The sequence below is a fragment of the Somniosus microcephalus genome, chromosome 24 (genome assembly GCF_052327205.1).
Source record: "Somniosus microcephalus isolate GS21.2 chromosome 24, FLI_Smic_1.0, whole genome shotgun sequence".
NCBI classification, from domain to species: domain Eukaryota; kingdom Metazoa; phylum Chordata; class Chondrichthyes; order Squaliformes; family Somniosidae; genus Somniosus; species Somniosus microcephalus.
The window spans coordinates 21,272,994-21,300,531 of NC_141010.1; the positions used below are offsets into that span (position 1 = coordinate 21,272,994).

General features: G+C 42.6%; 1 protein-coding gene across 1 annotated transcript in view; it reads right to left on the reverse strand.

Annotated features, from left to right (window-relative positions):
* LOC147101116 (glucocorticoid-induced transcript 1 protein-like) overlaps positions 1 to 27,538 on the reverse strand; it is a 71,072-nt gene that overhangs the window by 5,276 nt on the left and 38,258 nt on the right. Inside the window, exons 3-7 of the mRNA XM_085966303.1 lie at positions 12,206 to 12,295; positions 7,429 to 7,545; positions 6,279 to 6,422; positions 3,865 to 4,084; positions 2,027 to 2,147 (exon numbers count right to left, since the gene is read on the reverse strand). Coding sequence (XP_085822429.1) covers positions 2,027 to 2,147; positions 3,865 to 4,084; positions 6,279 to 6,422; positions 7,429 to 7,545; positions 12,206 to 12,295 — 692 coding nt within the window. The remainder of the gene's footprint in view (positions 1 to 2,026; positions 2,148 to 3,864; positions 4,085 to 6,278; positions 6,423 to 7,428; positions 7,546 to 12,205; positions 12,296 to 27,538) is intronic.

The following is a 27,538-nucleotide window of genomic DNA, read 5'->3' on the forward strand; positions in this document are numbered from 1 at the left end:
GAGCAAGACACATCACATCCCTACATAGGGTACAGAAAACACCCAAACATGGCGAGTTTAAGCAATTCATAGAAACAATTTGGGTTTACAGTCCCATTAACACAAGCAGGGTGCCTGCCTGAATTGGTGCCTCGGGACATGTATGTGGGAAGGAGATCCAAAGTAGTATCACTTAAACCCTCTCCTAAAAACAAGTACTAGTGTGAGCATGTGCTTTCACAAGGTCACTAACCTATCTTGTCCTGCCTCCCTACTTCAGAGTCTCTTGAAAATAAGGCACACTGTTTTATTTGATCTGATGACTTCAAAGCATTGCTTTTCAGCCACAGAAATGGGACTTTCAAAAGTTTTGATCCAAAATTATTATTATTTTTTTTAAAGCACTGTAGTACAGGAAACTGTGCGCTATCCGGCACTGACGGGACCGAGCTGTTGCCGTTCCCTCAAAACTGCCGGACACACCAGCGTTAATGTTGAAGCATACGGAGCTTTTCATCTCCGTATCTGACAACAAACACTGTTGCTTAGCAACAGCTTCTAAACAGTCAGCCCGTACCTTGGAAGTGTCTCTCTGAAGCTGTTGCTAAGCTACAGAGACTTTGCAGAGCCTGACTGTTGGAAAAAAAAGCCACGAGAAGAAAAAACCTAAAAGCGGCTCCTGATTTTTGCCGTGGCTCGAGCTTGCCGGACATTTAGCCTCCGGATAACAGTTTCCTGTACTCAACTGTGCATATCACTTTCCCAGATTTTGAACACTACACAGCATGTTCAAAGGGCAAGGTATAACATTGAATGGTCTGCATAACACTTGTAGATCGAACCCTTACTAATCCAACATCCTTTCAATTCTAGCACCATTAAATGATGCAATGGTCACAGTGACTGTTCTGCTACAATGTGCACCTTGTTACTGTAAGCTAGTTACAGTAGTTTGGAATTCAATCAGCCTACTGTTCCATGATCTGCACATTTCTAATATTCTGCACATTGAATTTTATTTAGTTGTTCATATTCTACTGAAATATTAATTGCTGATTATAATCTGCAGACCGAGACGTTGGGTTATATAATATTTGACACTCAATATGGTTGAATTGTTTCTTTATGGAGTAGCAGAATTTTGAGAGAGGATCATATGAGGCAGAACCTGACACTAGTAAGGGCCAAATAGTATTTGCGGTCCAGGGCATTGAACAGAAAGCCTTCAAGCTCTACCTAAATTTCATTCTCTTGCCAACTTCATTTAATTCCAACACAATGAAGCTCCTTCCTAATTTTACACTGAAAATTAGGCAAATATAGGTCACGTTAGCTTCCAGAACTTGAATGGCTGGAATAGCCCCGCTTGTCAATATCGCCTGAACCAGGACAGGACTGCATTTAGAGGCTATACAGGAAACTCTCGATTTACCGGCACCTAAATAACCGGAAACCTCTGTTAACCGGCAAAATTCAGGAGTAGGTTCAGTTAAGTTTTACTTCATATTAGTGGACGTTCCTGGATCTGTGGCTGTGTAACGGGGTTCCTGCACCTGTTGCTAAGCAACAGGGAAGCCTGGATTTGTTGCTGTGTACGGAGCTCTCATACCTTTTAACTATACCGCTCTGTAATCCGGACTTTTTGATAAACCGGCACCACGCCGGTGCCGGATAAGAGAGTGTTTCCTGTACTTAGAAATTAACAAAGGGAAATAGTTCATGCATCTACACCAGCCCCTACATAACCAAGGGCTCAGACAATTTGAATGGGAAAAATTAAGTGAATATGCTATCCACTCATTAATTTGGAAATGAAAAATTAATTCAATAGATACATAATGGGCACATGCTTAAAACCAAAAAAGTAGTCAACCTTGAGCCCCGATAGCAATGTCGTGGAAAGTTTGTGTAAAATTGCGCTCAATTTAGCTGCACAGGTACTTAGCCAATTTGAAAGACTATCAAATTAATATTACAACATACGTAAACTTCTTCCCGAGTAAACACTCAACATTGTCAATGGTTTAAATGCAAATCCTTTACTTACGGTGTTTCTTCAAATGCAGTCACCCGCTCACAGCCCTCTGGTGGCTCCCGCTTGAACATGTAGCTGTGGTTTGGTTTGGGAGAGGAAGCATACTTCAGGAGAGGGGAGCTTGTGCCGCTATCTGTGTTATAAAAAAAAATATGGAGGAAGTGACTTAGCAATACTAGTTTCATAACCAAGATAACTGACATTCCAATTTGACTGTCAGAAGTGAGAATATCCAAGTTTTTGTTGGATGGTTAGGTGAAGTCCAAAGGGGGGAAACAGTTATAGGAATTGTATAAAAGCACATTTTAGAAGTTAACTTAAGCAAGTCAGACCCATATTTTCCCCCCAAATAAGCAGTTTTTCCATATTTCTGTATGAAACACCCTTCTTCAGAAGGGAATATCCAGCATAGCCTCAGCGTAGAACAGGTCACTGAAAACCTCAAAACATTTTGAGGTCAATGCATGGCCAGCTGTAAATTAACAGTCTATAATTTAATGTAATAAATACTATTTAATCTAATGCAAATTTACAGCTTTGTTGGTTGAGGATATCAATACATTACTGCTGACCGCTCAACTGGATTGTTTAGGTTTACGACTATAGGCAGTCAAAGCGTAGTTAATGGTCCAGCAGAAGAAAAATAAAGGATTAAATAAGGCTGAGCTGTAGCTTGGAACGAGGATAAGAGACCCTGCAAAAACCTGGGGAAAAACGCATTGCAGAAAGAGTTCAAGAGTATTAGGAGAGATTAATTTACACAACTGAAAGCTTACTGCTAGAGAAAAGCTGCAACAGGAATTGATTCCTCAAAAGGACTTCCATGTAAATATTGCCTTGCACTCATTAGCCTAATTTGTATTCTTCTGTAGGTTATTCAAGTTATGCAAGTATTGTAGCCCATACATTGCTGAATCCTGTATTGGATATCCTGCTATTTAAAGGAGGACAAAAATGCAAATTAGCAATCCGAGCTCAGCCAGGGCAGCTATTGGGCTTTTACAATACAGGAAACTCTCTTAACCGGCACCTAAATATCCGGAAATCTCTTTTAACCAGCAAAATTCAGGAGTAGGTTCAGTAAGTTTTACTATATATTCGTGGCCGTGTAACCAGGGTTCCTGGATCTGTGGCCGTGTAACCGGGACTCCTGCACAAGTGCCGTGTAACTGGGGCTCCTGGATCTGTGGCCGTGTAACCGGGACTCCTGCACAAGTGCCGTGTAACTGGGGTTCCTGGATCTGTGGCCGTGTAACCGGGACTCCTGCACAAGTGCCGTGTAACCGGGACTCCTGCACAAGTGGCTGTGTACGGGGCTCCTGGATCTGTGGTAGTGTAACCGGGACTCCTGCACAAGTGCCGTGTAACTGGGGTTCCTGGATCTGTGGTTGTGTAACTGGGACTCCTGCACAAGTGCCATGTAACTGGGGCTCCTGGATCTGTGGTTGTGTAACCGGGACTCCTGCACAAGTGGCTGTGTACGGGGCTCTCGTACCTTGGGAAGTATACCTCTCTGTAATCCGGACTTTTTGATCAACCGGCACCACACCGGTGCCGGATAAAAAAAAGTTTCCCGTACATCTTTGTCTCGTGCACATCAGGCAAACATAGGATCAAGCTTAGCTCCAATACCCATCACAGTCAAAGAGCTTGCTAACACTCGCTGTGTAGCATATCACAATGGAGAACAAATGTATGACCATAGTAGAAGAAAGCTGTTCGCACCTGTGCAGCCATACCCTGCATGAGTCAGCACCTCCAGGAGGGGTGTGAAGAGGTAATTTAGGTTACATTTTGTTGCAAGTGATTTAAACAGAAAAATCTCCCACATCTGTGAACTATGATCTCACCTTTGTCCCGAAGAAAAAATGATACATCTTCTATTATACAAGGCCCCTCTTCCTGGATTCCATTTGGATACGAAGGAGAAGGGGACGGGGACGGATATGGAGAGGGACTACTATAGCCACTGGTCTGTTCAAGAGGTATAGGCGAGGGGTCACTCTGAGAATTGCTGCTGTATCGCTGGGAAGGGAAGGGTGCCCTGTGCCCATCAGGTGCATCCATAATCTACAAAACAGATACAGGAAAGAGGAAAATCAGTGATATCAGAGGTAGAAGACTGCAAATCATAGTTCACAGTGACTATTGAAGAATACAACAATCCAGTCCATCTGGCAGGTAAACGCTTGTTTGCAATAATTTCAACAAGCTTTCGAAAATATGAAACTGCTTGCATTTGTTTTCAGCAATGCATCACGGCAACCACATCTGGGCAATTTTCTCTTGGCAGTCACAGCCGCTGAACCAGATTATCCTGCAATAATCACATCACTGTGGCTGCAAGATTCAAACCATACAAATGCTGTTGCCCAACATCAGCTTGGTTTGGTTGGTGGCACTATTGTTCGCAAGTCTGAAGGTTCAGAGCGAGTCCCATCATCAATTGTTGGAGCACACAATCCAAGATGACTTTGCAACACCGTAATGAGGCAGTGCTGCATTTTTGGACGTGCTGTCCTTTCAATAAGACTTGATACCAAGGCCCCACCTGCTGTTTTGGCACGACAGTGCATTACTTGAGGGACTCCTGGTGCCATAACCAATATACTTCCCTTAACCAATACCAGAAATTAATTAACTGATCATTTATCTCATTACTGTTAATCAGATCCTGTGGTGTGAAAAGTAGCTACTGCATTTGCCTTACAGTCACTGCAAAATAAATTGTTGTTGGAGAAAGTGAAGATGTGAAAAGGTGGTATATAAAAAGGGCAGTTCTGTGCCCCACCGTTTAAAGATTAACTGGTCAACCATTTAAATCTAAAATCTCAAACTGACTGGTGATTAAATTTAGCTGAATTTGAAATTTCACTGAAAGTATTTACCAGCTTAATCTTTGAAGAGATGACCAAAAGAACCCAAAGTGCTTCACGGCCAGTGAAGTACTTTTGAAGCATAGTCACCGTTATAATATAAGCAAATGCAGCAGCCAATTTGTGCACAGCAAATTCCCACAAACAGCAATGGAAATAAATTACTAGATAATCTGTTTTAATGGCCTGGTTGATGTATAAATGTTGCAGAACTTCCCTGTTCAGTTTTAAAGTCTCAACCGAAAACTGGCACCTAGACAGTGTTGCACGCCACTGAAGAGCTGACCTAGATTATCTGCTCAAGTTTCCAGAAAAGGACTTGAACTCGTGACCTGCCTCAAGACACTAAAGTACTAACACCATGGCTCAGTGGTTGCACCCTCGCCTCATCAGTGCCACGGGATCTTTTACATCCAATGCACAAGCCGACAGGGCCTCCGTTTAATATCTGATCTGAAAGACATCACCTCCAAGAAGGTAGCACTCCCTCAGTACAAAGTGTCAACCTAGATTATGGGCTCAAGTCCTGGAGTGGAGCTGGAATCCACAACTTTGACTCCTAGCTGAGTTTTTTTTTAAACTGAATGAAGTTGATGTTTGCTTCTATGCCCATTAATCAGGTGAGCCTTGACACTGGGTGCTGGCAAGTCATGAAACACGAGAGCATCACAGTTGAGGATGAATTCTATCCTCACCAGACATCCGTGTGTGCACCTCCAGCTAGGATACGATTTTGCAAGACATCAAGCACAGGATCCACAACACAAATTTTTGGTGGGGGCGGGGGGGGGGGGGGGGGGGTTGAGGGTGAGAAAAGCTACTTTCCCTCCCACCAAATGTTCAACTCATCTCCCAAGACCATCAACCCCCACACACATCAAGCAACATTTTCTGAATTACAATTCCACAGCTAACAGTCACCTCCAGCTATCTTGCACAAATTTAGAGTGAATGTCATCATGTTGATCAACCACAGGAACATTACAGCTGAATAGAAAACTTGTCTACACACACTTCCTAGTAGGCAGTCACTGGACAGAGAACAGAGCAATAGCGGTGGCTAAATTTTCTCTTGCCTAACTCAGGGACATTTAATCCAATTGCAGTATGCCTTGGCCTGCTCCATTTTCGCCGACACGAACAATCAAACTGGGGACACCATCCTAGTTTGAATAGCTCAGAAATGCTCCACAATAAATTGATTTTCAGTTCAAAAAAGGAACAAATCCTCATCTACGTTATTTGAAATTCAAGTACACATTCAATGTGAAAGTTTTCCAGTTAGGACTGGATGCACGCATCAAGTCTAAAAACAATAAATCAGGGGGGGGGGGGTGGAGAAACACATTCAAGTGTCTTAATCAGAGTATTTTAACAAAATTACCTACCCTCAGTAATTCTTTATCGCCAGGTTCTTTAATAAACATCCCTTCAATTTCCTGATTTATTGCCTCCAAGCTGTTCCTAAGTCGGGGAATTAACTTTGTGACGGCAAGGTTCGCTGGTAGAATCGGTACAAACTTGGAAGGTCCCTTTCAAAAGATAGACATTTCAAATGATGCAAAAAAGCAATATAAAAGTTTAATGAAAATGAAAAAGGTTACAGTTTTATACGCACACAACAAAAGAATGGATTGTTTTCCTCAATGGATTAATACCAACACTCATCTCTCTTTGCTCAAATCTTCAAAACAAACATTCCATGGGAATCTTTCAATGGTTTATTTTTATTAACTATATATTGCTTTTTATACTTGTGTAAATTTGATCTTAAAATAGTCACACACGTTTTAGGCCTCCGAGAGTCACCTTAGATTTAATGTCAAAAATAAACTACAATGTGATCCCACAGATTTTGAACTTTTAATCAGCCATGTTGAGACATGGCAAATTTACCAAAGCAAGTCTTACTAAGTCATCGGAATGAAATAGTTTCAGTACAAGTTAATTTAGGTATCATTTATTCACTGAGGTAGTAATCAGCAAAAAAAAAAATGATGAAAGGCAGTGTGATGGTAAAAATACTGTCTTCCTGCTAATATTTTTTTTAAACTGGAATGTGTGTGGACTGACCATGGAAGTGGACAGAGTTCCACAAGTCACAGCAGAAAGTGTAAAAATGCGATGTCGTGATGTCTACATCTCCCTAAGGGTTGTGCTTATTTTATTTGAATTTTAAGAAGTAGCAAGCTATGCTGCATTTCCGTATTAAATTCATGAACAGCAACTGCATCTTATCTGCTGTACCATGAGGTTTACAGCAGGCATGCATGACTGAACCAGCTTGTTTGCTCTCAAACAATGCAGGTGCTTCAATTATTCAAGCACTTCCTTTCAGATGCCAGATCAGTATGAACCCTATTGGAGAACCACATTCAAGACAAAAACCGCCCTATGGCCCCTGTTCATTGCGACTCAGGCAATAATGACCAGAACACCGTACAATACAAGTTTTAGTTACAGGCAAATTCAATTATTGTGGTTTTAAACAGGCAGAATATGGACAACTTTCATCCACGAACAGCAACGGCATCTTACCTGCTGTGCCATACCCATAGCAGCATGATCTCCATGCAGAGGTGACTGACGCTCTTTGTCTTTGTTGTACCTCTTGCTTAGTTTAGTGCGTTGGAGTTGTTGTCTGAGCTTTGCAATCTGGTTAGATGTCACAAGGGGAAAAAGTGAGAAAATTCTTCATCTCAACGATGCTTTTACTTTACCCTGCATTACAGGAATAGTATTTTAAGATATCGATTTAACAATTTCCTATGCAAGAACAAATTCAATTATTTCCAAAGTTCAGGGCATCAAAGGGTTTTAAGAGCTTACAAGAATCCAACATTTAAAAAGAAACAAGAAGGAGTAATTAGGTAGCTGCAGGCTTGGATTATAAAAGCCTAACAATGAGGTGAAGCAAGGAGTTCCATAGCAGTGTTATCCTGAAGAGAGTATGCAATATAATGATATTGATATTGCTGGGAATAAATGTTGAATAAAATGCAAACTTACAGCTAGGTGAGAATTCAAGGCAAGATTAGCAAGTCACAACCAAAATATGGTCATGATGTGGAGATGCCGGTGTTGGACTGGGGTGGACAAATGTAGGAAGTCACACAACACCAGTTTATAGTCCAACAGCTTTATTTGAAACCACAAGCTTTCGGAGCGCTGCTCCTTCTTCACTTGACGAAGGAGCAGCACTCCGAAAGCTTGTGATTTCAAATAAAGCTGTTGGACTATAACCTGGTGTTGTGTGACTTCCAAAATATGCTGTTATGCTTTGTTAATGCCCTTTATTTACTGTATCTGGCAGTTTAAAGATCCAACTGCTTTTCATTTTGCACTCAAAACGAATGCTTTATGTTCAAGGCAAAACACTTCAAAGATTATGGTGAACAGGAACTTTATTTTAAAATGGTGAATGAAACGCAAATTAAAGACTACATTAAAAAAAACAGCATTTAATTGAAGTCTTTGTATTTATTAAGTCAAAAGACAAGCTGTGAGGAGTGGCCAAATTAAAAACCAGTTTTGAAAGTTCTTTGGTGGGGGTAAAAATGCAAGAGAATTGAGTATGTGCTGGCACATAGTCGCAGTGAGCTAGCTTGTTAAAAAAAACTGTAATTATCCCTCGTCACTCTCCTTAAGGAATCACGCTTGATTTACACAGCAACAATGTTTCCAAAAACAAATTTTCCACTTTGAAATCACAATACCAAGCAGTGAACACCAGGATGACAACACAGGGTAGGTTGGGGCTTTAACAAGGCCCTATGCATTTCTTTCAGCAACAATGGTATGCATGCTTTCCAAGTACCCATGACAATCAATAACAAAATGACTACAGAAATGTTTTCAGTTGTTAAAGCAAGAAATTAATCAGTGGAATTTATTTGGTTGCATCTACGAACAAACTTGCATTTATATAGCACCTTGCACAATCTCAGGACATCCCAAAGTGCTTTAAAGCCAATCAAGTACTTTTGAAGTGTAGTTACTGTTGTAACGAAGGGAAACGAGGCAAACAATAGTCCCACAGTGACCAGATAATATTTTAGTGATGTTGGTTAAGGGTAAAATTTTGACCACGACACCATGAGAACTCCCCCTGCTTGTCTTCAAATCGTGCTATGGTATCTTTTACATCCACCAGAGAGGGTAGACAGGGCCTGGTTTAATGTCTCAGCTGAAAGGTGGCACAACAGACAGTGAAGCACTCCCTCAGTTCTGCACTGAAGTGTCAGCCTAGATTATGTGCTCAAGTCTCTGGAGTGGGGCCTGAACCCATGACCTGCTGACACCGAGGCGAGGATGCTACCACTAAGCTATGGCTGACACCTATGGCACAGGTCTTGATTTTTGTACAAGCCAAGCATTTATCCCATTCTGAGGTCTTCCCAGCTGTCCTTGCAATACATTGCTCAAGATCTGACTGTTCGCCCTCTTGTTGAGCAAACAAATAGAACTGTGCTTGAATCCTGCTAAGTATGAAATAAGTTTGGGACATCTCACTAGAGTTCCTTGTGGACAATAATCCTCAGCACAATGAAGGAGGACAAATTAAAAATTGCCAAACACTAGAGAAGCCATATGGAGATGATTGGTGTAAAAAGTTTACATGTACAGATGAGGAGATGCTCAAGGTTAGCAATTTCCCCTAAACTGTCAATAGGAATCACTGTTCAAACAAATTCCATCACATGATAATAGTTCAATAAACAGGTTCCTTCATTGCAGAGAAATCCTTGATTCCGCAACCCAACCGAGACATTTTTTATTGAGCGACATGCACATGCTCTGTTGGCATATGTGAAGGAGGGCACAGAATTAGAGGTCAAACGTTTTAGAACCAACATTTGAACCCCAAGCACTGCTCATCAACTCCAACTTACTCCCTGCAATTTCTTCTCTTTAATGAGTGTGTACAACTTTGAATTTTATACAAAAGTTTTGGTCCATTTTGAGTCCCTTCTTTATGTCAGCAGTGTGGACTCCATGCTTTGGATGTGTGACGACACAGTTAAGAGAATTGAACAACGGATTGTCAGTTTATTACAAAATAGTCTCCAGTTGATTACCACAAAATTTGATTGGGAGTGTGCAAATCGCAACCAAATAAAATCCTTGCATATAAATGGTTTACCAATCTAAATTACTTCACTACACTTCCTCAATGGCGTGTTTCCTTCCAGAATAGTAGGCCCACCATCTTTCTATTACATCACTGCACCACATACAATTCCCCAACAGATGTATCTTGACCCAAGCTTCCTCCATATTCAGGCACTAGTGTACGTAACTGGAGTCACATCTCTCTCATCCACTGGAGAAGTGTCTAGCGACCATTTGCCATAAGCGCACTAGGCAGCATAAATAAACTTACATTTGTATAGCACCTGATCACATCTCAAACACTACAATGAGTTGCTTAAAATTGCAGTCAGTTAGGTAGAGCTTGCTTTCAAAGCAGATAATTATGGTTCAAATCCCTGGGTTTCTAGTCATTGCTAGGAAGCAGTTGCTAAAATCAATTCACAGTCTCACAAATATGTGAAGCACATTATTTATTAATCTCAAGGGAAAGGGGGGAAAAAACTGGCATCGTTAGCTCACCATGCTGTATGTATGCATGCAATCAGTCACAATATGGATATCTGTCAGAGCAACCCACAGTCCTAATTGCTGCAGTAACAGACTCCCACAGGAAATATTTTTCGGATGTAGGTGATAAAACAGTCATTACAGGAACAGACTTCATGGCCTTAGAAGATTTTAGTCACTTGAACCAAGACAGATGGTAATAACCAATTAGAAGTAAAGCCCAAGTTGCCCATAAAGCAATTGATTCGTGTTGCCCCTGCTGTTTTGAGCAACATTATTCCACATAGGTTTGTGAAACAGAAATGCTACTGAATTGTACTAGCTAGGGTCTTTAATAGATTTCTGGTGTAAAGAGATTTGCCAAAAAAAAGTCTTTCAATGCATCATGATCAGCTCCATGTAGTAGTGTGAAACCACACTGCTGCACTAAGCACAAGATGGATTTGTGTCCAAGGCCTGTCATTCAAAGCTCCCAAGTCAAGCTGCTCTACAGTGAAGCAGCAAGCAGAGGGCAGGAAAATTGGTTGCAGTCATTCCAGACTCCTCCCAGACATGGTCAATTGTGCAACTAAAACAGGCAAGTTGCCCTTTTGGCTTGGAGTAGCATGGGGCCACGAGAAGTACAAAGCCCCAATTTCTCACCCACAAAACAAATTATATTGTGGCCAGTGTACTAATAGAGCAACACCACATTGCATCACACTGCAGTGGAACTATTTCAGCTCTCATGCAATGGGCTCACAAAGCCAGCAGGGATCACTTGATGGTGATCCAGCAAGAACCCCGAAGGATTTATTCCCTCCCAACCCGAAGATCCCAAGTGCAACCATGTGCCAGAGTATCCAAAGATTAACTAGGGTTCAAAAACAGGAGCCCCTCATCAGTAAGGCTCAGTTGACTTACAAACTGAGCCAAGTTTTAGGCTCTGCTAGAGTTCCTGATTTCCACCACCCTGGGATGAAAATGAGTGCCCTGTGCCCCTCGAATACACTGGATAGCCAGTTCAGTCATCAGAGGTTAGCCAGGAGACCATACAAGACCCAAAGAGCAAAGTGAACATTACACCACAACACAAATAGAATAGCCTTTTTTGCAGGATTAGATTCAGTACAACCAAGGAGAACCTAGTCTCAGCTACTTCATAGTACATGCTCAGCTACATGCACATTTGACCCATTGTGCCTGTGCCAGCTCTTTGAAAGAGCTAACCAATTAGGCCCACTCTCCTGCTATTTCTCCATAGCCCTGCAAATATTTCTTTTTCAAATATTTATCCAATTCCCTTTTGAAAGTTACTATTTAACCTGCTTCCACCACCCTTTCAGGCAATGCCTAACTCGCTGTATACAAAAACATTCTTTGCGTCTCCCCTCTGTTTCTATTGCCTAGTACCTTGAATCTGTATCCTCCGATTACTGACCCTCTGACTAGTGGAAACCATTTCTCCTTATTTACTCGATCAAAGCCCCTCAATTTTGAACACCTCTATTAAACCTCCCCTTAACCTTCTCTGCTTGAAGGAGAACAATCCCAGCTTCTCTAGCCTCTCCAAGGCTATATTTTCCCACCCATTTCTAATTATTTGAGCTGGTATATTAATTATTTAGGTCAAGTGTTGCAGCATGTGCAGGCAGATTAAAAAAAAAAGACATTTAACCCAGGGTGACAGGCAGCCCGACAGTGAGAGCAGCATCGATGCGAGTGCATGTCTCACCTCTTTCAGCTGGTCCGCACTGCCCCACGATGCAGAACGTTTGTGAGAGTTTCTCCTCTTCAGTCCTACCTCATGCCAGGTACTAGGAGTCTGAAAGCACAAAGAAACTGTTGAATTAAATTATTCTGCATGCTGGTTAAAATGGAAAGAAAAATTAGCATTTAACAAATAAATACAAGGGCTACTTTGTTTAAATACAACAGTCTGCCAGACCACACTAAAAATATACCAAGCGTACCTTTACTACTAGACACTGAAGAGCAAAGCTGCATAAAATTCCATAGGGAATTTTTATTTCAAGGTAAAATAGTCCCCATTGTATTATAACCCTTGGTAGTACAAAAGCTACAACATAAATGCAATACTGCGAACTCAGAAACTCCATTGCTAGGTTGACCATTTGCAATCTCAACACATCAGGAACAAAAAAGGGGGTTTGCCAGGTTATATTTCAGATATGCTCACTCTGCCCCACCCGACTACTACAAAGCTCTGCACTCAAGTGAAACAGAAAGGGGTTTTTTAGTTTTTTTTTAAAGTTCGCCTATAGACTTCTTACAATGGTGAACAGGGGACTGGAGGAACGTCTATATACACGAGAACAGAGTTTGAAGCTCCTATGGGATTTCTTTTTTTTTTAATATAAAGTGTTTGGAATTTCCAGACATCGCTCATGTGCAGTGCCCAAGGAAAGGTGGTTTGCATCTTGATATTAAAATAATAATATTTTTTTAAAATCCCGATAGAGGGATTGGAATCAACACTCCCTATAAGCTGCGCGGCCATGCAGCTCTTCCGATCCTGCGCCGCCCAGGACCGGTTTTTGCAATGTTAAAAGAACTGAAAAGGGGCCGTGCACCCAAAATAAAATTACAGGTAACATTGATTGGAACCCTCTGAATGGAGGCAAATGATTTGGTGCAATGCAACATCCCATAATTAATTCTGGGAATTTCTATACTTTACATTTGTAGTACAATTTGTAATTTTGCCCATAATGTCATGGAAACAGAGACCTGCTGATTTGAGATCAAATTTTCCAGAAATGAGGGGGGAAAAAAACCTTCCAAGTCATTGATCCAGCTGATAGGCACGCATGAATTCATCATATTTTTGCAAGCACTGGCCATGTCTCAGATGAATTTTGAATTGCGAAGTGACTGGTGCAATCTATTGGCCTTGATTTTGCAGTAGAAGTAACAGTGAGGCTGTCAGCGCTCAGTGTAAATCGGACAGCAACTTCCAGCGATTGCACCTGCGCAGTTACACAGAAATCAGGAAGCTGCTGTCTGAGTTGCCCTGCTTCTCCTTCAATGTTCCCTCTAATTTTTTTTCGTGCGCAGTCCCTTTAACTGGTTGCAGTGCCCAAATTGTCACGCACGGTTTCTTACACAGAAAAGTCGGTGAGCGGCCTGCGCGGGACCGCCAGACCGCCGCACAGGTTAGCGGGAATGTTGCTCCCTGCGAGACTTGGCATTGAAATACATGTTAGGGCATGTAGTTGCTGTACTTACCCACTAGTCTCAGGTAGGAGGGCTTGCCCATTCAAGTGTAAGTGACTTTTGAACAGTGTGAGAAGTCTGAATTACTGCTAAACAACCTCTCTGGCACGGAAAAGTAATTTTTACAAGTGTGGAGTCTCACTCAGATTTTAATTACTGTTCGAGATTGTAAAAAAATGTAAATAATTTTTTTTAACATTGTGTCTCATCTTTCTCAATCCCATCTTTCTTTTCTTCTCTTAATTCACTTTCTGTACATGATTTTAAATTGCATTAACTAGTCTAACTTACACTTACTGGTTTAGACTCAGTGTGCCTCAGTAAGGATTCTTCAATCTGATTGGTTAAGGAGACACACCATTGCTTGCCCTATTCACATAGGTCTCAGATCCCCTATAGAGGGCACCGCGCTGTTTGAATTTCTAATTACCGCAACTTCCAGTGCAAAAGCCCATAAAGAGTCTGTGGGCAAAGGCAAGTGTAATGAACAGCGAACATAGTTTGTTCGTCACTGACCATAAATACTGGGCCGTTATGTGCAACCTTTATGCATTCAGCTGGTTGAACAAAATAGCAACACCTTTAACCACAAATAAACATAAAAAACTTTATTGCATTTCAATTCATGCTGCAACCAAAAGGCTTCAAGTACCTTGTATGAAATGCACCAACGCTAAATTTTGTATCAAAACCGCATATGCAAGCGTCAATCATGTGAAAAGCACAGATTATAAACACTCAAAAAGGTAGGTGAGCAGGAACGCACCCGGCTTTCTTATTCAAATAACGTGCCTAGTCAAAAGATTGGGCGGGCAAAGAATATTTTCCATTAAAGCTTTCAGAAACTGTAATTAAACAATTCTAGATTTTAAGCATTGCATTGTTGGCTACTACAAATAGAAGGATAGTTAATACTGCAAAGGTGCTCATCATTAAAATCTTATGATTTTTGGGGGTGGAGGGGTAGAAAGAGATGAGAGAAGGTTACAACAGTCAAGTTCCTGTAGCAACTTTGGACTTGCTTTATATTGCAACTTCCTCTCCCATTTTGTGCACTTTGTAACAAGATAGGAATGAAACTGAAAACACACCTGTTGAAAGATAAACCAAATCCAGGATAGTGTTTAGTGGTATCTAATACCAGTACAGTACATGCCGACATGATCAGGACACCATTTAATTTGGCAGTTGCAGAATGTTTTTGTTTTTGGTGAAGGTTTAATTATTCAAAAACACAAACAACTATGGGGATTAATCCTTTAAAGCAGAGGTTCCCAAATGTGGTTGTCAGGAGGCGCAAAAAGCATGGATTGGTCTAGAGTTTGAACATTGGGGGCGATCTCAGGTTTAATTATCGCAGAGATCAGCCAGCAGCTGATCCGCATGGCAATGGTAGTGAAGTGCTGGTGATGGAGGGGCCAGGATAGTAAGTGCCTCCCTGGTTCAGTCTGCCAGGCAGCACTCCTTGGTACCGACTGCAAATGGGAGGTTAAATTCGAACACTGAGATTTGAGGTTTGATAAGTATTAGCTCTCAAAGGGCGTTTAAATGCAGTTGCAATCCAATTGATTATACATTTAATTTGTACACTTCATTTCTGATCAACATTTCCCAAAAGTTTACAACTATATTTTGTAAAATGCAAATGTTTCTATCCTTGCTGGGCTGTGGTTCTGTGGATAATGAAAGTCCTGCAGTACTTTGTCTAGTGGCCAATCATTGCATGTGAACTGATGCCATTAGTCAGGGTGCACACACCCAATTTTGTTGCACTCGGGCAAAATTATATTTTGTAAGCTCGTGTTTCCTTGTAGCTTACTCGCATGATACATCATCCTTGGCAATAAAGCAAGACATTAGTTTGTGAAACCTTTCACAATAAAATCCACCAAAAAAACACAGCAATTCTTTTACACCCCTTTAACCAAAGATATAGATACTGGTAAGTTTTGGGGGTGGTGGGAGGTGTTTGTGTGTCAAGTCTCTTTCCTTTCTGTATTTTGCTCTCACCTTACTGACTCCATATAGCTTGCGTCTTTCCTTCAGTGTCTCTCTGAAGATCTCCCTATTTGGGGGCATAGGTTCAAAACCACCAGCAAACCTCAGCTAACTCACGGAGAGACAAAGGTGTTATCAAGTGTTCTTTTATGTTCAAGTTTATTCAGTAGTAGCGGTACGGTGCTATTTATGTATCTTTCGGTCTTGAGTAATAGTTATGTTAGCCAAGAACATAAAATCCTCTTATTGCATGCAAAAACACTTAGAAAGGGCAAGAGTCATAACGGCACAGGAGGCCATTCAGTCCATCGAGTCCGTGCCAGCTCTCTGTAGAGCAATCCAGTAAGTCCCATTCCCCCGCTCTATCCCTGTAGCCCTGCAAGTGCCTATCCAGTCTCCCCTTGAAGACATCGAGTGTTTCCGCTTCCACTTCTTCTGTCGGCAGAGAGTTCCATGTCCTCACCACTTGCTGCGTAAAAAAGTTTTTCCCCTCACATCCCCCCTGTATTTCTTGCCAAAAACCTTAAATTTGTGTCCTAGTCCTTGTACCATCAACTAGTGGGAACAGCCTTTCCCGGTCTAGCCTATCCAAACCCGTCATAATCTTGTACACTTCTTTCAAATCACCCCTCAACCTCCTTTGCTCTACTGAAAACAAATCCAGCTTCTTTAACCTGTCCATGTAGCTAAGATCCCCTATCCCCAGAACCATTCTGGTAAATCTCCTCTGCACCCTCTCAAAGACCTTCACATCCTTCCTAAAAGGTGTGGTGATCAGAACTGGACACAATACTCCAGTTGTGGCCTAACCAGCGCTTTATAAAGGTTCAGCATAATTTCTCTACTTTTGTACTCAATACCTCTATTTATGAAACCCAAGATCCCATACGCTTTGCTAACCACACACACAATATGTCCTGCCACCTTCAGGGACCTATGCACATTAGCTCCCAGGTTCCTCTGTCCCTGCACACTCTTTGAAACTGTGCCATTAAGTGTATATTGCCTCTCCCTGTTCCTTCTGCCAAAATGCATCACCTCACACTTCTCTGTATTGAATTCCATCTGCCACTTGTCTGCCCATTCTGCAGTCGACTGGTATCATCCTCACTGTTTGCCACACCAAGTTTGGCGTCATTGGCAAATTTAGAAATTCTACTTTGTATTCCAATATTCAAGTCATTTATATACATCAAAAAAAAGCAGTGGCCCCAGCACTGACCCTTGGGGAACACCACTGTCTACCATCCTCCAGTCTGAAAAACAGCCATTTACCACAACTCGCTGTTTTCTTTCCCAAGCCAATTCCTAATCCAAGCTGCCACTTTCACACCTATTCCATGAGCCTCAATTTTGTTGAACAGCCTTCTATGTGGTACTTTGTCAAACACCTTCCTAAAATCCATGTAGACAACATCCATTGCATTCCCTTCATCGATCCTCACTGTTACTTCATCAAAAAATTCAATTAGATTAGTCAAACACGATCTGCCTTTTACAAATGAGTGTTGGCTCTCCTTAATTAGCTTAAAGCTCTCCAAATGACACGGGAGCAGCGGCTTAAAGAGTGTGGACATGAGAAGGCCCAGAACACAGCGCTGACCCGAGCGGGAGTGGCAGCAACGGAGGCGGCAGCAGTTTAAAGGGAGCGGAGTGGCGACTTAAAAAAAACAAGGAGTGACGTCACAGGAGAGCAGGTAGGTACAGTAATTGGTTGGTGAGTATTACAGCTCTTTTGCTCTCTAGGTTAGGTAAGTGGATTAAATTCAGAACTGGGAGTGTATTAACTACTATAACTTTATTGAATTCATAAACTAAATTAACTAGTTAAAACTAAAAATTCAAAGTAAAAATAATCATTCGAATGAGGCGGAGTATAGATCGAGCGGGAGGCCCAGAGAGAGTGCAGACCTGAGCAGCGGCTGCAGAGAGAAGGCGGAGGACCTCCAGCGAAAACAAAAGCAACAACTGCAAAACCGCTAAAGTGACGTCACAACCAGGGAAGGAGCAGATTGGCGAGTAGCTGGCAAGTGTTTCTAGTTACTAGTCTATTAAGTAAAGGCATGGCAGGGCAGCTCAGTCCTGTGGAATGCACATCCTGTGCCATGTGGGGACTCCAGGATGCTTCCAGTGTCCTGGACAACCACATGTGCAGAAGTGTCGTCAGCTGGAGAGGCTTGAGCAGCAGTCAGCATCACTGCAGTGCCTCAGTGAGGCTGAGAGCTTTGTGGATGGCATGTTTCAGATGGTGGTCACCCTGCAGATAAGAGTATGTAGGCCCCGAGAGTGCGTCTCACTCTCCAACTAGTATTCGGTTCCAAGTACTGGTGAGGGCGATGGCTCCTCTTGGGAGTACAGCCAGAGCCAAGTCTGCAGCACCACGGGTGGCTCAGCTGTACCGGGGGGGGGGGGGTGGGGGAAGAAAAGTGGGAAAGCAATAGTGGTAGGGGATTCAATAGTTAGGGGGGCAGACAGGCATTTCTGTGGCCACAGACGTGACTCCAGGATGGTACGTTGCCTCCCTGGTGCCAGGGTCAAGGATGTCACCGAGTGGCTGCAGAACACCGAGGTGGAAGGGTGAACAGCCAGACGTCGTGGTCCATATCAGTACCAACGACACAAGTAGAAAGATGGAGGAGGTCCTGCAGGCAGATTTCAGGGAGCTAGGAAAGAGATTAAAAATCAGGACCTCAAGGAAGTAACCTCCGGATTACTCCCGGTGCCACACGCAAGTGAGTATAGAAATAGGAGGATAGTGCAGATGAATGCATGGCTGGAGAGATGGTGCAGGAGAGAGGGCTTTAGATTCCTGGGGCATTGGGACCGGTTCTGGGGGAGGTGGGGCCTGTACAGGCCAGACGGGTTGCACCTCAACAGGGCCGGAACCAATATCCTCGCGGGGAGGGTTTCAACTAATTTGGCAGGGGATGGGCACCAGGATGTAACATTAGAAAGGGGAAATAAAGTGCTCAAAGGAATGGGAAAGGCAGACAGCGCTAAAGTAAGATATTTGGGGGGGGGGGGGGGGGGGGGGGCAAACTAAGAATACAGGATGGTCCAAGATGGGTTTACTGTGTATGTGTGCAAACACACGAAGCGTAGTAAACAAGATAAGTGAGCTGCAGGCACAAATAGCCACATGGGAATATGATGTTGTGGCAATAACTGAGACCTGGCTCAAAAAGGGCAGGATTGGGTATTAAATATCTCTGGTTATAATGTGCTCAGGAAAAATAGGAGGTGGTGTAGCAGTATTGGTCAAGGAGAATGTTACAGTGCTGGAGAGAGATGTCCTGGAGGGGTCAAGGACAGAATTGATATGGCTAGAGTTAAGAAATGAGGTGCCATTACACTACTAGGTGTAGTCTATAGACTACCAAATAGTGGGAAAGATATGAAGGAGCAAATTTGCAGAGAAATTGCAGAGAGGTGCAAGAACTATAGAGTAGTAATAATGGGGGACTTAGACTATCCTAATATAGACTAGGATTGTAATAGTGTTAAGGGCAAGAGAGGGGGAAGGATTTCTGAAGTGTGTTCAGGAGAACTTTCTTGACCGGTATGTTTCCGGCCCGACGAGGGAGGGGGGGCCTTGCTGGATCTGGTTCTGGGGAATGAGGTATGTCAAGTGGAGCAAGTGTCAGTAGGTGAACATTTAGGGAACAGTGATCATAGTATCATGAGGTTTAGATTAGCTATGGAAAAGGACAGGGAGCAATCTAGAGTAAAAATGTTTAACGGGGGGGGCGGGGGGGAAGCAAGCAATTTCAGTGGGATGAGAATGGATCTGGCCCAAGTAAACTAGAATCAAAGATCGGCAGGCAAAACTGTAATGGAACAATGGGCTGCCTTTAAAAAGAGGAAATAGTTCAGCTACAGTTGATGTATATTCCCACTAGGGGGAAAGGCAGGGCAATTAAAGTCAGGGCTCCCTAGATGACAAAAGAGATAGAGAACATGATGAAGCAGAAAAAAAAAAGAGCATGTATGACAGATGTCAGGTTGAGAATACATCTGAGAATCAGGCTATATATAGAAAGGTCAGAGGGGAAGTAAAAAAGAAAATGAGGGGCAAAGAGAGGGTATGAGAATAGAATGGCAGCCAACATAAAAGGTAATCCAAAGTCTTCTTCTGACATATAAATAGTAAAAAGGGTAGTAATAGGAGGGATGGGGCTAATTAGGGACCAAAAGGAGGCCTATGCATAGAGGCAGAGGGTATGGCCAAGGTATTAAACGAATACTTTGCATCCGTCTTCAACAAGAGGATGCTGCCCTAAACATAGTAAAAGGAGGAGGTAGTGGAGATACAAGGAGGTATTAGAAAGGCTGGCTGTACTTAAAGTAGATAAATCACCAGGAGTGGATGCTGGCCATAATATTCCATTCCTCCTTAAAGATACAGGGGTGGTGGCAGAGGACTGGAGAATTGCAAATGTTACACCATTGTTCAAAAAAAAAAAAAGGGTGTAAAGATAAACCCAGCAACTACAGGCCAGTCCGTTTGACCTCAGTAGTGGGGAAGCTTTTAGAAACAGTAATCAGGGACAAAAATAACAAATCACTTGGACAAGTGTGGATTAATTAAGGAAAGCCAACATGGATTTGTTAAAGGCAAATCGTGTTTAAATAACTTGATCGAGTTCTTTGATGAGGTAAGAGGGTTGACGAGGGTCATGCAGTTGACGTAGTGTACATGGATTTTCAAAAGGCGTTCGACAAAGTGCCACAAAATAGGCTTGCCAGCAAAGTTGAAGCCCATGGAATAAAAGGGACAGTGGCAGCATAGATATGAAATTGGCTAAGTGACAGGAAACAGACAGTAGTGGTGAACTGTTGTTTTTTGGACTGGAGGCAGGTATACAGCGGTGTTCCCCAGGGGTCAGTACTAGGACCACTGCTTTTCCTGATATATATTAATGACTTGGACTTGGGTGTATAGGGCACAATTTCAAAATTTGCAGTTGACAAAACTTGGCAGTATAGTGAACAGTGAGGAGGAGAGTGATAGACTTCAGGAAGACAGACACGCTGGTGAAATGGGCAGACATGTGGCAGATGAAATTTAAAGCTGAAAAGTGTGAAGTGATGCATTTTGGTAGAAAGAATGAGGAGAGGACATATAAACTAAAGGGTACAATCCTAAAAGAACAGAGACACTTGGGGGTATGTGTGCACAAATCGTTGAAGGTGGCAGGGCAGGTTGAGAAAGCAGTTAAAAAGGCATACAGGATCCTGGGCTTCATAAATAGAGGTATAGAGTACAGAAGTGTGGAAATGATGATGAACCTGTATAAAACACTAGTTCAGCCCCAACTGGAGTATTGTGTCCAATTCTGGGCACCACACTTTAGGAAGGATGTGAAGGCCTTAGAGTGCAGGAAAGATTTAAGAGCATGATTCCAGAAATGAGGGTCTTCAGTTACATTGATAGACTGGAGAAGCTGGTGTTGTTCTCCTTGGAGCAGAGAAGATTGAGAGGTGTTCAAAATCATGAGGGGTCTGGACAGAGTAGATAGAGGGAGACTGTTCTCATTGGCAGAAGGGTCGAGAACCAGAGGACACAGATTTAAGGTGATTGGCAAAAGAACCAAAGGCGACATGAGGGAAAACTTTTTTACGCAGCAAGTGGTTAAGATCTGGAATGCAATGCCTGAAAGGGTGGTGGAGGCAGATTAAATCACGGCTTTCAAAAAGGGAGTTTGATAAGTACGTAAAGGAAAGAAATTTGCAGGGCTATGGGGAAAGGGCGAGAGAGTGGGACTAGCTGACGTGCTCTTGGAGAGCCAGCACGGGCTCAATGGGCTGAATGGCCTCCTTCTGTGCTGTAACCATTCTATGAGCCCCTGTGGTAGCGGTGTGCTTGAATACCATATTCCATTAACAAGTTCAAGCCTTTAAGGTGACCCTGAAGTAAAGAACCCGTGCCTAGAGATATCCAAGCACAGACATCTGATGACATGTCTTGTATGGTCTGTGGGGATCATTTCTCTCATCTGATGAGCAATGTCAGCTCCCTAAAATGCTGTTGTATTTTCCAACATTTTTGAGGAAGCACAGATGAGCCACTTGTCCAAGGGGGAGAAAAAAAACACTACAGCAACATTATAGAAACTGATGTCAAGCCAAAAACATAAACCAAGTAAGCACTCTTCCTACATTAAATTTCAACTACTGAAGTTCATCAGTAAGAAAGCAGGCAGAAACATCTACAGCTGCGAAGCTGCCTCCAGGCACTTTGTGGTATTAAGAGTCTTCAACATTTCAGAAACCACCACCTTTGGGGAACAGGAAAATCACTGACCCACCTGCAAGGTTTCTGGTCTAAAACAAAACATTCATAAGTCTTCAGACAATTACGAACTTCCTTTCTCTTCGCCCTACCACCACCCCCCACCCCCCCCCCCCCCCCACCACCACCCCAACTCAAATCTCTGGCCAGAACACTTCCAATTGTCCTCACATGCCAGAAAGTGGAAAAAGCAAGCTACTTCCTTGTTTGCATTCAAAACCAAAATGCAGAACTGCTGCAGCTAAAAATTACATTTCTGTCCATAAGTAAAGATCAGAAATCCTATTAAGCATTTTGTATTGCAACGTTAAATTTCAAAGTATAATTTCTTTGTGCTCAAGTTTCAGAATTGCCTGCAAGAGCAAACAAAAAAAAGTACACGAACCACAAAAGATGTCCCGACTTAAAAGGATGTGGGCAACATGTGAGCTTGCCTACTTTTAGAAATCAACACTGGTTAAATAAAGTAGGCCATTTAACAGTCACCTCTTGATACGCCCCGATAATGCAGAGTAACATTTTCACAAGTCAGCACAAAAGCTAATTCAGCATTACTTGTTGCTTGCAGTCCAACTCCTCAGAAACAGCAATGACCAGTTAAACAGTTTGCAGGTTTTTTTTGCTGGTGGAATAAAGAATACTGGCCACGACTGCAGGCAAACTCCTTGGGGGTGATTTTAATCCAACCCGTCCATCAGAAACCGTGCAGATAGGCAGTTAAAATTGATAGGTTATCAGCAGATAACCTTCTTCCATTTTAACCTGCCCTTCTGAGCAAGTGGCAAAGGCACCTGCCTGAAGCCAGTGGGATCCTTCTTTAAACATGCAGATCGGGGATCGATTACATCATTGGGCCCAACTGCAATTTTAGCTCTGGCCTGAACTGGGAAGCCACTGCAGGAAGAGGATCTGGGACCAGAAAAGGCCATTCATAGAATGGTTACAGCACAGAAGGAGGCCATTTGGCCTGTCGAGCCAGTGCCGGCTCTCTGCAAGAGCACTTCAGCTAGTCCCACTCCCCCGCCCTTTCCCCGTAGCCATAGAGTCATACAGCACAGAGGGGGGCCCTTCGGCCCATCGTGTCTGCGCCGTCCATCAAGCCCTGTCCAATCTAATCCCATTTTCCAGCATTTGGTCCATAGCCTTGTATGCAATGGCATTTCAAGTGCTCATCCAAATGCTTCTTGAATGTTGTGAGGGTTCCTTCCTCTACCACCCTTTTAGGCAGTGAGTTCCAGACTCCAACCACCCTCTGGGTTGGAAAGTTCCTCCTCAAATCCCCTCTAAACCTCCTGCCCCTTACCTTGAATCTATGCCCCCTTGTTATTGACCCCCCTACTAAGGGGAAAAGTTCCTCTTTATCTACCCTATCTATGCCCCTCATCATTTTGTACACCTCAATCAGGTCCCCCCCTCAGCCTTCTTTGCTCCAAGGAAAACAACCCCAGCCTGTTTAGTCTTTCTTCATAGCTGAGGCGCTCCATCCCAGGTAACATCCTGGTGAATCTTCTCTGCACCCCCTCCAAAGCAATCACATCCTTCCTATAGTGAGGCGACCAGAACTGCACACAGTACTCCAGCTGTGGCCTTACCAGCGTTTTGTACAGCTCCATCATAACCTCCTGCAATTTTTTTTCCTTCAGGTGCTTATCCAATTCCCTTTTGAAAGCCACAATAGAGTCTGCCTCCACTAACCTTTCAGGCAGTGAATTCCAGATCCTAACCACTCGCTGCCAAAGTCACTGTCACTGTCAAAGTCATTAATATACATCAAGAAAAACAGTGGTCCTAGTACCGACCCCAGACTGAAAAACAACTGTTCACCACTACTCTGTTTTCTGTCACTTAGCCAATTTCGTATCCACGCTGCCACTGTCCCTTTTATTCCATGGACTTCAGCTTTGCTGGCATGGCACTTTATCAAACGCTTTTTGGAAGTCCATGTACACCACATCGACCGCATTGCCCTCATCAACCCTGTTACCTCATAAAAAACTCAAGTTAAACACTCTTTGATTTTAACAAATCCGTGCTGGCTTTCCTTAATTAATCCATAATCTTAAGTGAGCCTTCCTTTGGTGCCGGTTACAGGTCTCTTTGCCGCTCGAACCTCTTCTCCCACTCAGCCAGCTGCAGCTACCCACCAGTTTCGTGCAGGCAGCTGACCAGGCCTCACGCTGCCTTGGTGGGAGTTTTTGGTGCTCGCCCTAGCCGTTGCCTGCCTGAATCCTGCTTCCAGTTAAAATTTTCCTGCTTCTTCAAACACCATTATGGGATCAACAATCACCGGAACAGGCTGAAGGGATCTTAGTTGAATTTCTCCTCCAAAGGACGCTACTTTGAATGAAGGGTGTGTGGGAGGATTCAGGAAAGGGTAAATTTAAAAGCAGCAAGCAAAATGTCAAGGATCTAGAGTAGAGTTTTGGGTAAAAATAAGCTGAGTGGGTCAGGGACAGAGAGTAACAAAGGTAAGAGGGCATTGGTGACATCAGGGAAAAATAGAAAAAAAGTCAAAGCTAAGGGCACTATCTGAATGCGCAAAGCATTCGCAACAAAATAGATGAATAAGTTTGATCTAATAGCCATTACGGAGATGTAGTTTCAAAGTGACCAAGGTTGGGAACTAAATATTCCAGGATACTTAACTTTTAGAAGAGATAGGCAAAATGGAAAAGGAGGAGGGGTAGCCCTGATAATAAAGGATGGGATAAAGACAGTAGAAAGGATCTTAGCTCCAAAAATCAAGCAGAAGAATCAGTTTGGGTGGAGCCAAGAAACAGCAAGGGGCAAAAAACATTGGTGGAAGTTGTTTATTGCCCCCCCCCCCCCCCCAACCAGTAGTTGTAATGTAGGGCAGTGTATAAATCAGGAAATTAGAGGCACATGTAACAAGGGTAATACAGTAATTATATGGGGGGCTTTAATCTACATATAGACTGGGCAAACCAAATTTGCACAAATAGTGTGGAGGATGAATTCATGGAATGTATGCAAGATAGTTTTCTAGATCAGTATTTTGAGGGACCAACTAGGGAACAGGCTATTTTAGATCTAGTATTGTGCAACGAGAAAGGGTTAATTAATAACCTTGTAGTAAAGGGACCTTCAGGGAAAGAGTGACCATAATATGATATAAAATTCTATCAAGTTTGAAAGTGATTCTTAAATCCGAAACTAAGGTCTTCAATCTAAACAAAGCAAACTACGCAAGTATGAGGGGCGAGTTGGCCAAGATAGATTGGGAAACTATATTAAAAGGCATGACAATAGACAAGCAATAACTAGCATTTAAAAGAATACATAATTTACAAGAAATATACATTCCTTTAAGGCACAAAAACCTCACAGGAAAAGTGGTTCAACTGTGGCTAACAAGAGAAGTTAAAGCTAGTATTAGATCAAAGGAAGAGGTTTATAATGTTGCCAAAAAGAGGACTTTAGAATTCAGCAAAGGAGGACCAAGAAATTGATATGGAAAGCAAAAAAAGAGTAAATTAGCAAGAGACATAAAACCAGGTTGTAAACATTTCTACAGGTATATAAATAGGAAGAGATTAGTGAAAGTAAACGTGGGCCCATTAGAGGCAGAGAAAGAAGAAATTATAATGGGCAATAAGGAAATGGCAGAGATATTAAACAAATACTTTGTATCTGCCTTCACGGTAGAAGACACAAAAAAAATATTCCAGAAATAATGGGGAACCAAGGGTCTAGAGAGAATGAGGAACTTTTAAAGAAATCAGTATAAGTAAAGACATAGTACTGGAGAAATTAATGGGACCAAGTGGTGACAAATCCCCTGGACCCGACGACCTGCATCCTCGGGTTTTAAAAGAGGTAGCTGCAGAGATAGTGGATGCACTGGTATTAATCTTCCAGAATTCCCTAGATTCTAGAACAGTCCCCAAGGATTGGAAGGTAGCAAACATAACCCCGCTATTTAAGAGAGGAAGAGAAAAAACAGGGAACTCAAGGCCAGTTAGCCCGACATCAGTAGTCGGCAAAATATTAGGGACGTGGCAACAGGGCACTTAGAAAATCAGAGTATGATTGGGCACAGTCAACATCGGTTTAAAGAAAGGGAAATCGTGTTTGACAAATCTGTTCGAATTTTTTGAAGATGTAACTACAGGAAACTCTCTCTTAACCGGCACCTAAATATCCGGAAATCTCTCAACCAGCAAAATTCAGGAGTAGGTTCAGGTAAGTTTTATTTTACTATATATTAGTGGCCGTGTAACCGGGGCTCCTGGACCTGTGGCCGTGTACGGGGCTCTCGTACCTTGGGAAGTATACCTCTCTGTAATCCGGACTTTTTGATCAACCGGCACCACGCCGGTGCCGGATAAAAAAAGAGGTTCCTGTAGTAGGATGGATAAGGGGGATTCAGTGAATGTACAGTGTATTTGGATTTTCAAAAAATATTCGACAAGGTGCCACACAAGAGGTTATTACACAAAATTAGGGCTTGTGGTATTGGGGGTAATATATTAGCATGGATTGAGGATTGGTTAATGAACAGAAAACAGTAGGAATAAACAGGACTTTTTCAGGTTGGTAGGCTGTAAATAGTGGGGTACTGCAGGGATCAGTGCTTGGGCCTCAGCTATTTACAATCTATTATTAATGACTTAGATGAATGCAACGTATCCAAGTTTGCCGATGATACAAAGTTAGGTGGGAAAGTAAGCTGTGAGGAGGACGCAAAGAGGCTGCAGAGAGATAGAGACAGGTTGACTGAGTGGGCAAGAACATGGCAAATGGAATACAATGTGGAGAAGTGGGAAGTTATCCACTCTGGTAGGAAATACAAAAAAGCAGAATATTTTGAGTGGTGAAACTGGAAAATGTTTGCACTAAGCGGGACCTGGGTATCCTTGTACATGAATCACAGAAAGTTAACATGCAGGTACAGCAAGCAATTAGGAAAGCAAATGGTATGTTAGCTGCTAAGAGTAAAGAAGTCTGACTACAATTATACAGGGCATTGGCGAGGCCACACCTGGAGTAGTGTAGTGTTCTGGTCTCCTTACCTAAGGAAAGACATAATTGCCATAGAGGGAGTGCAATGAAGGTTCACTAGACTGGTTCCTGGGATGAGGGTTTGCCCTATGAGGAGAGATTGAGTAGAGTAGGCCTATATTCCTTAGAGTTTAGAAGAATGAGGTGTGATCTAATTGAAACATATAAAATTCTTAAGGGAGGTTGACTGGGTTAATGCTGGGAAAATGTTTCCCTGGCCGGGGAATCTAGAACACGGGGCCAGTCACAGAATAAGGGGTCGGCCATTTAGGACAGAGGAGGAGAAATTTCTTCACTCAGAAGGTTGTGAATCTTTAGAATTCTCTACAGAGAGCTGCGGATGCTCAGTCGTTGAGTATATTCAAGACAGAGGTCACTAAATTTTGGGGAATTAAGGGATATGGGGAGTGCGGAAAGGTGGAGTTGAAGTAGAAGATCAGCCATGATCTTGTTGAATGGCAGAGTGGGCTCGAAGGACTAAATGGCCTACTCCAGCTCCTATTTCTTATGTTATGTACT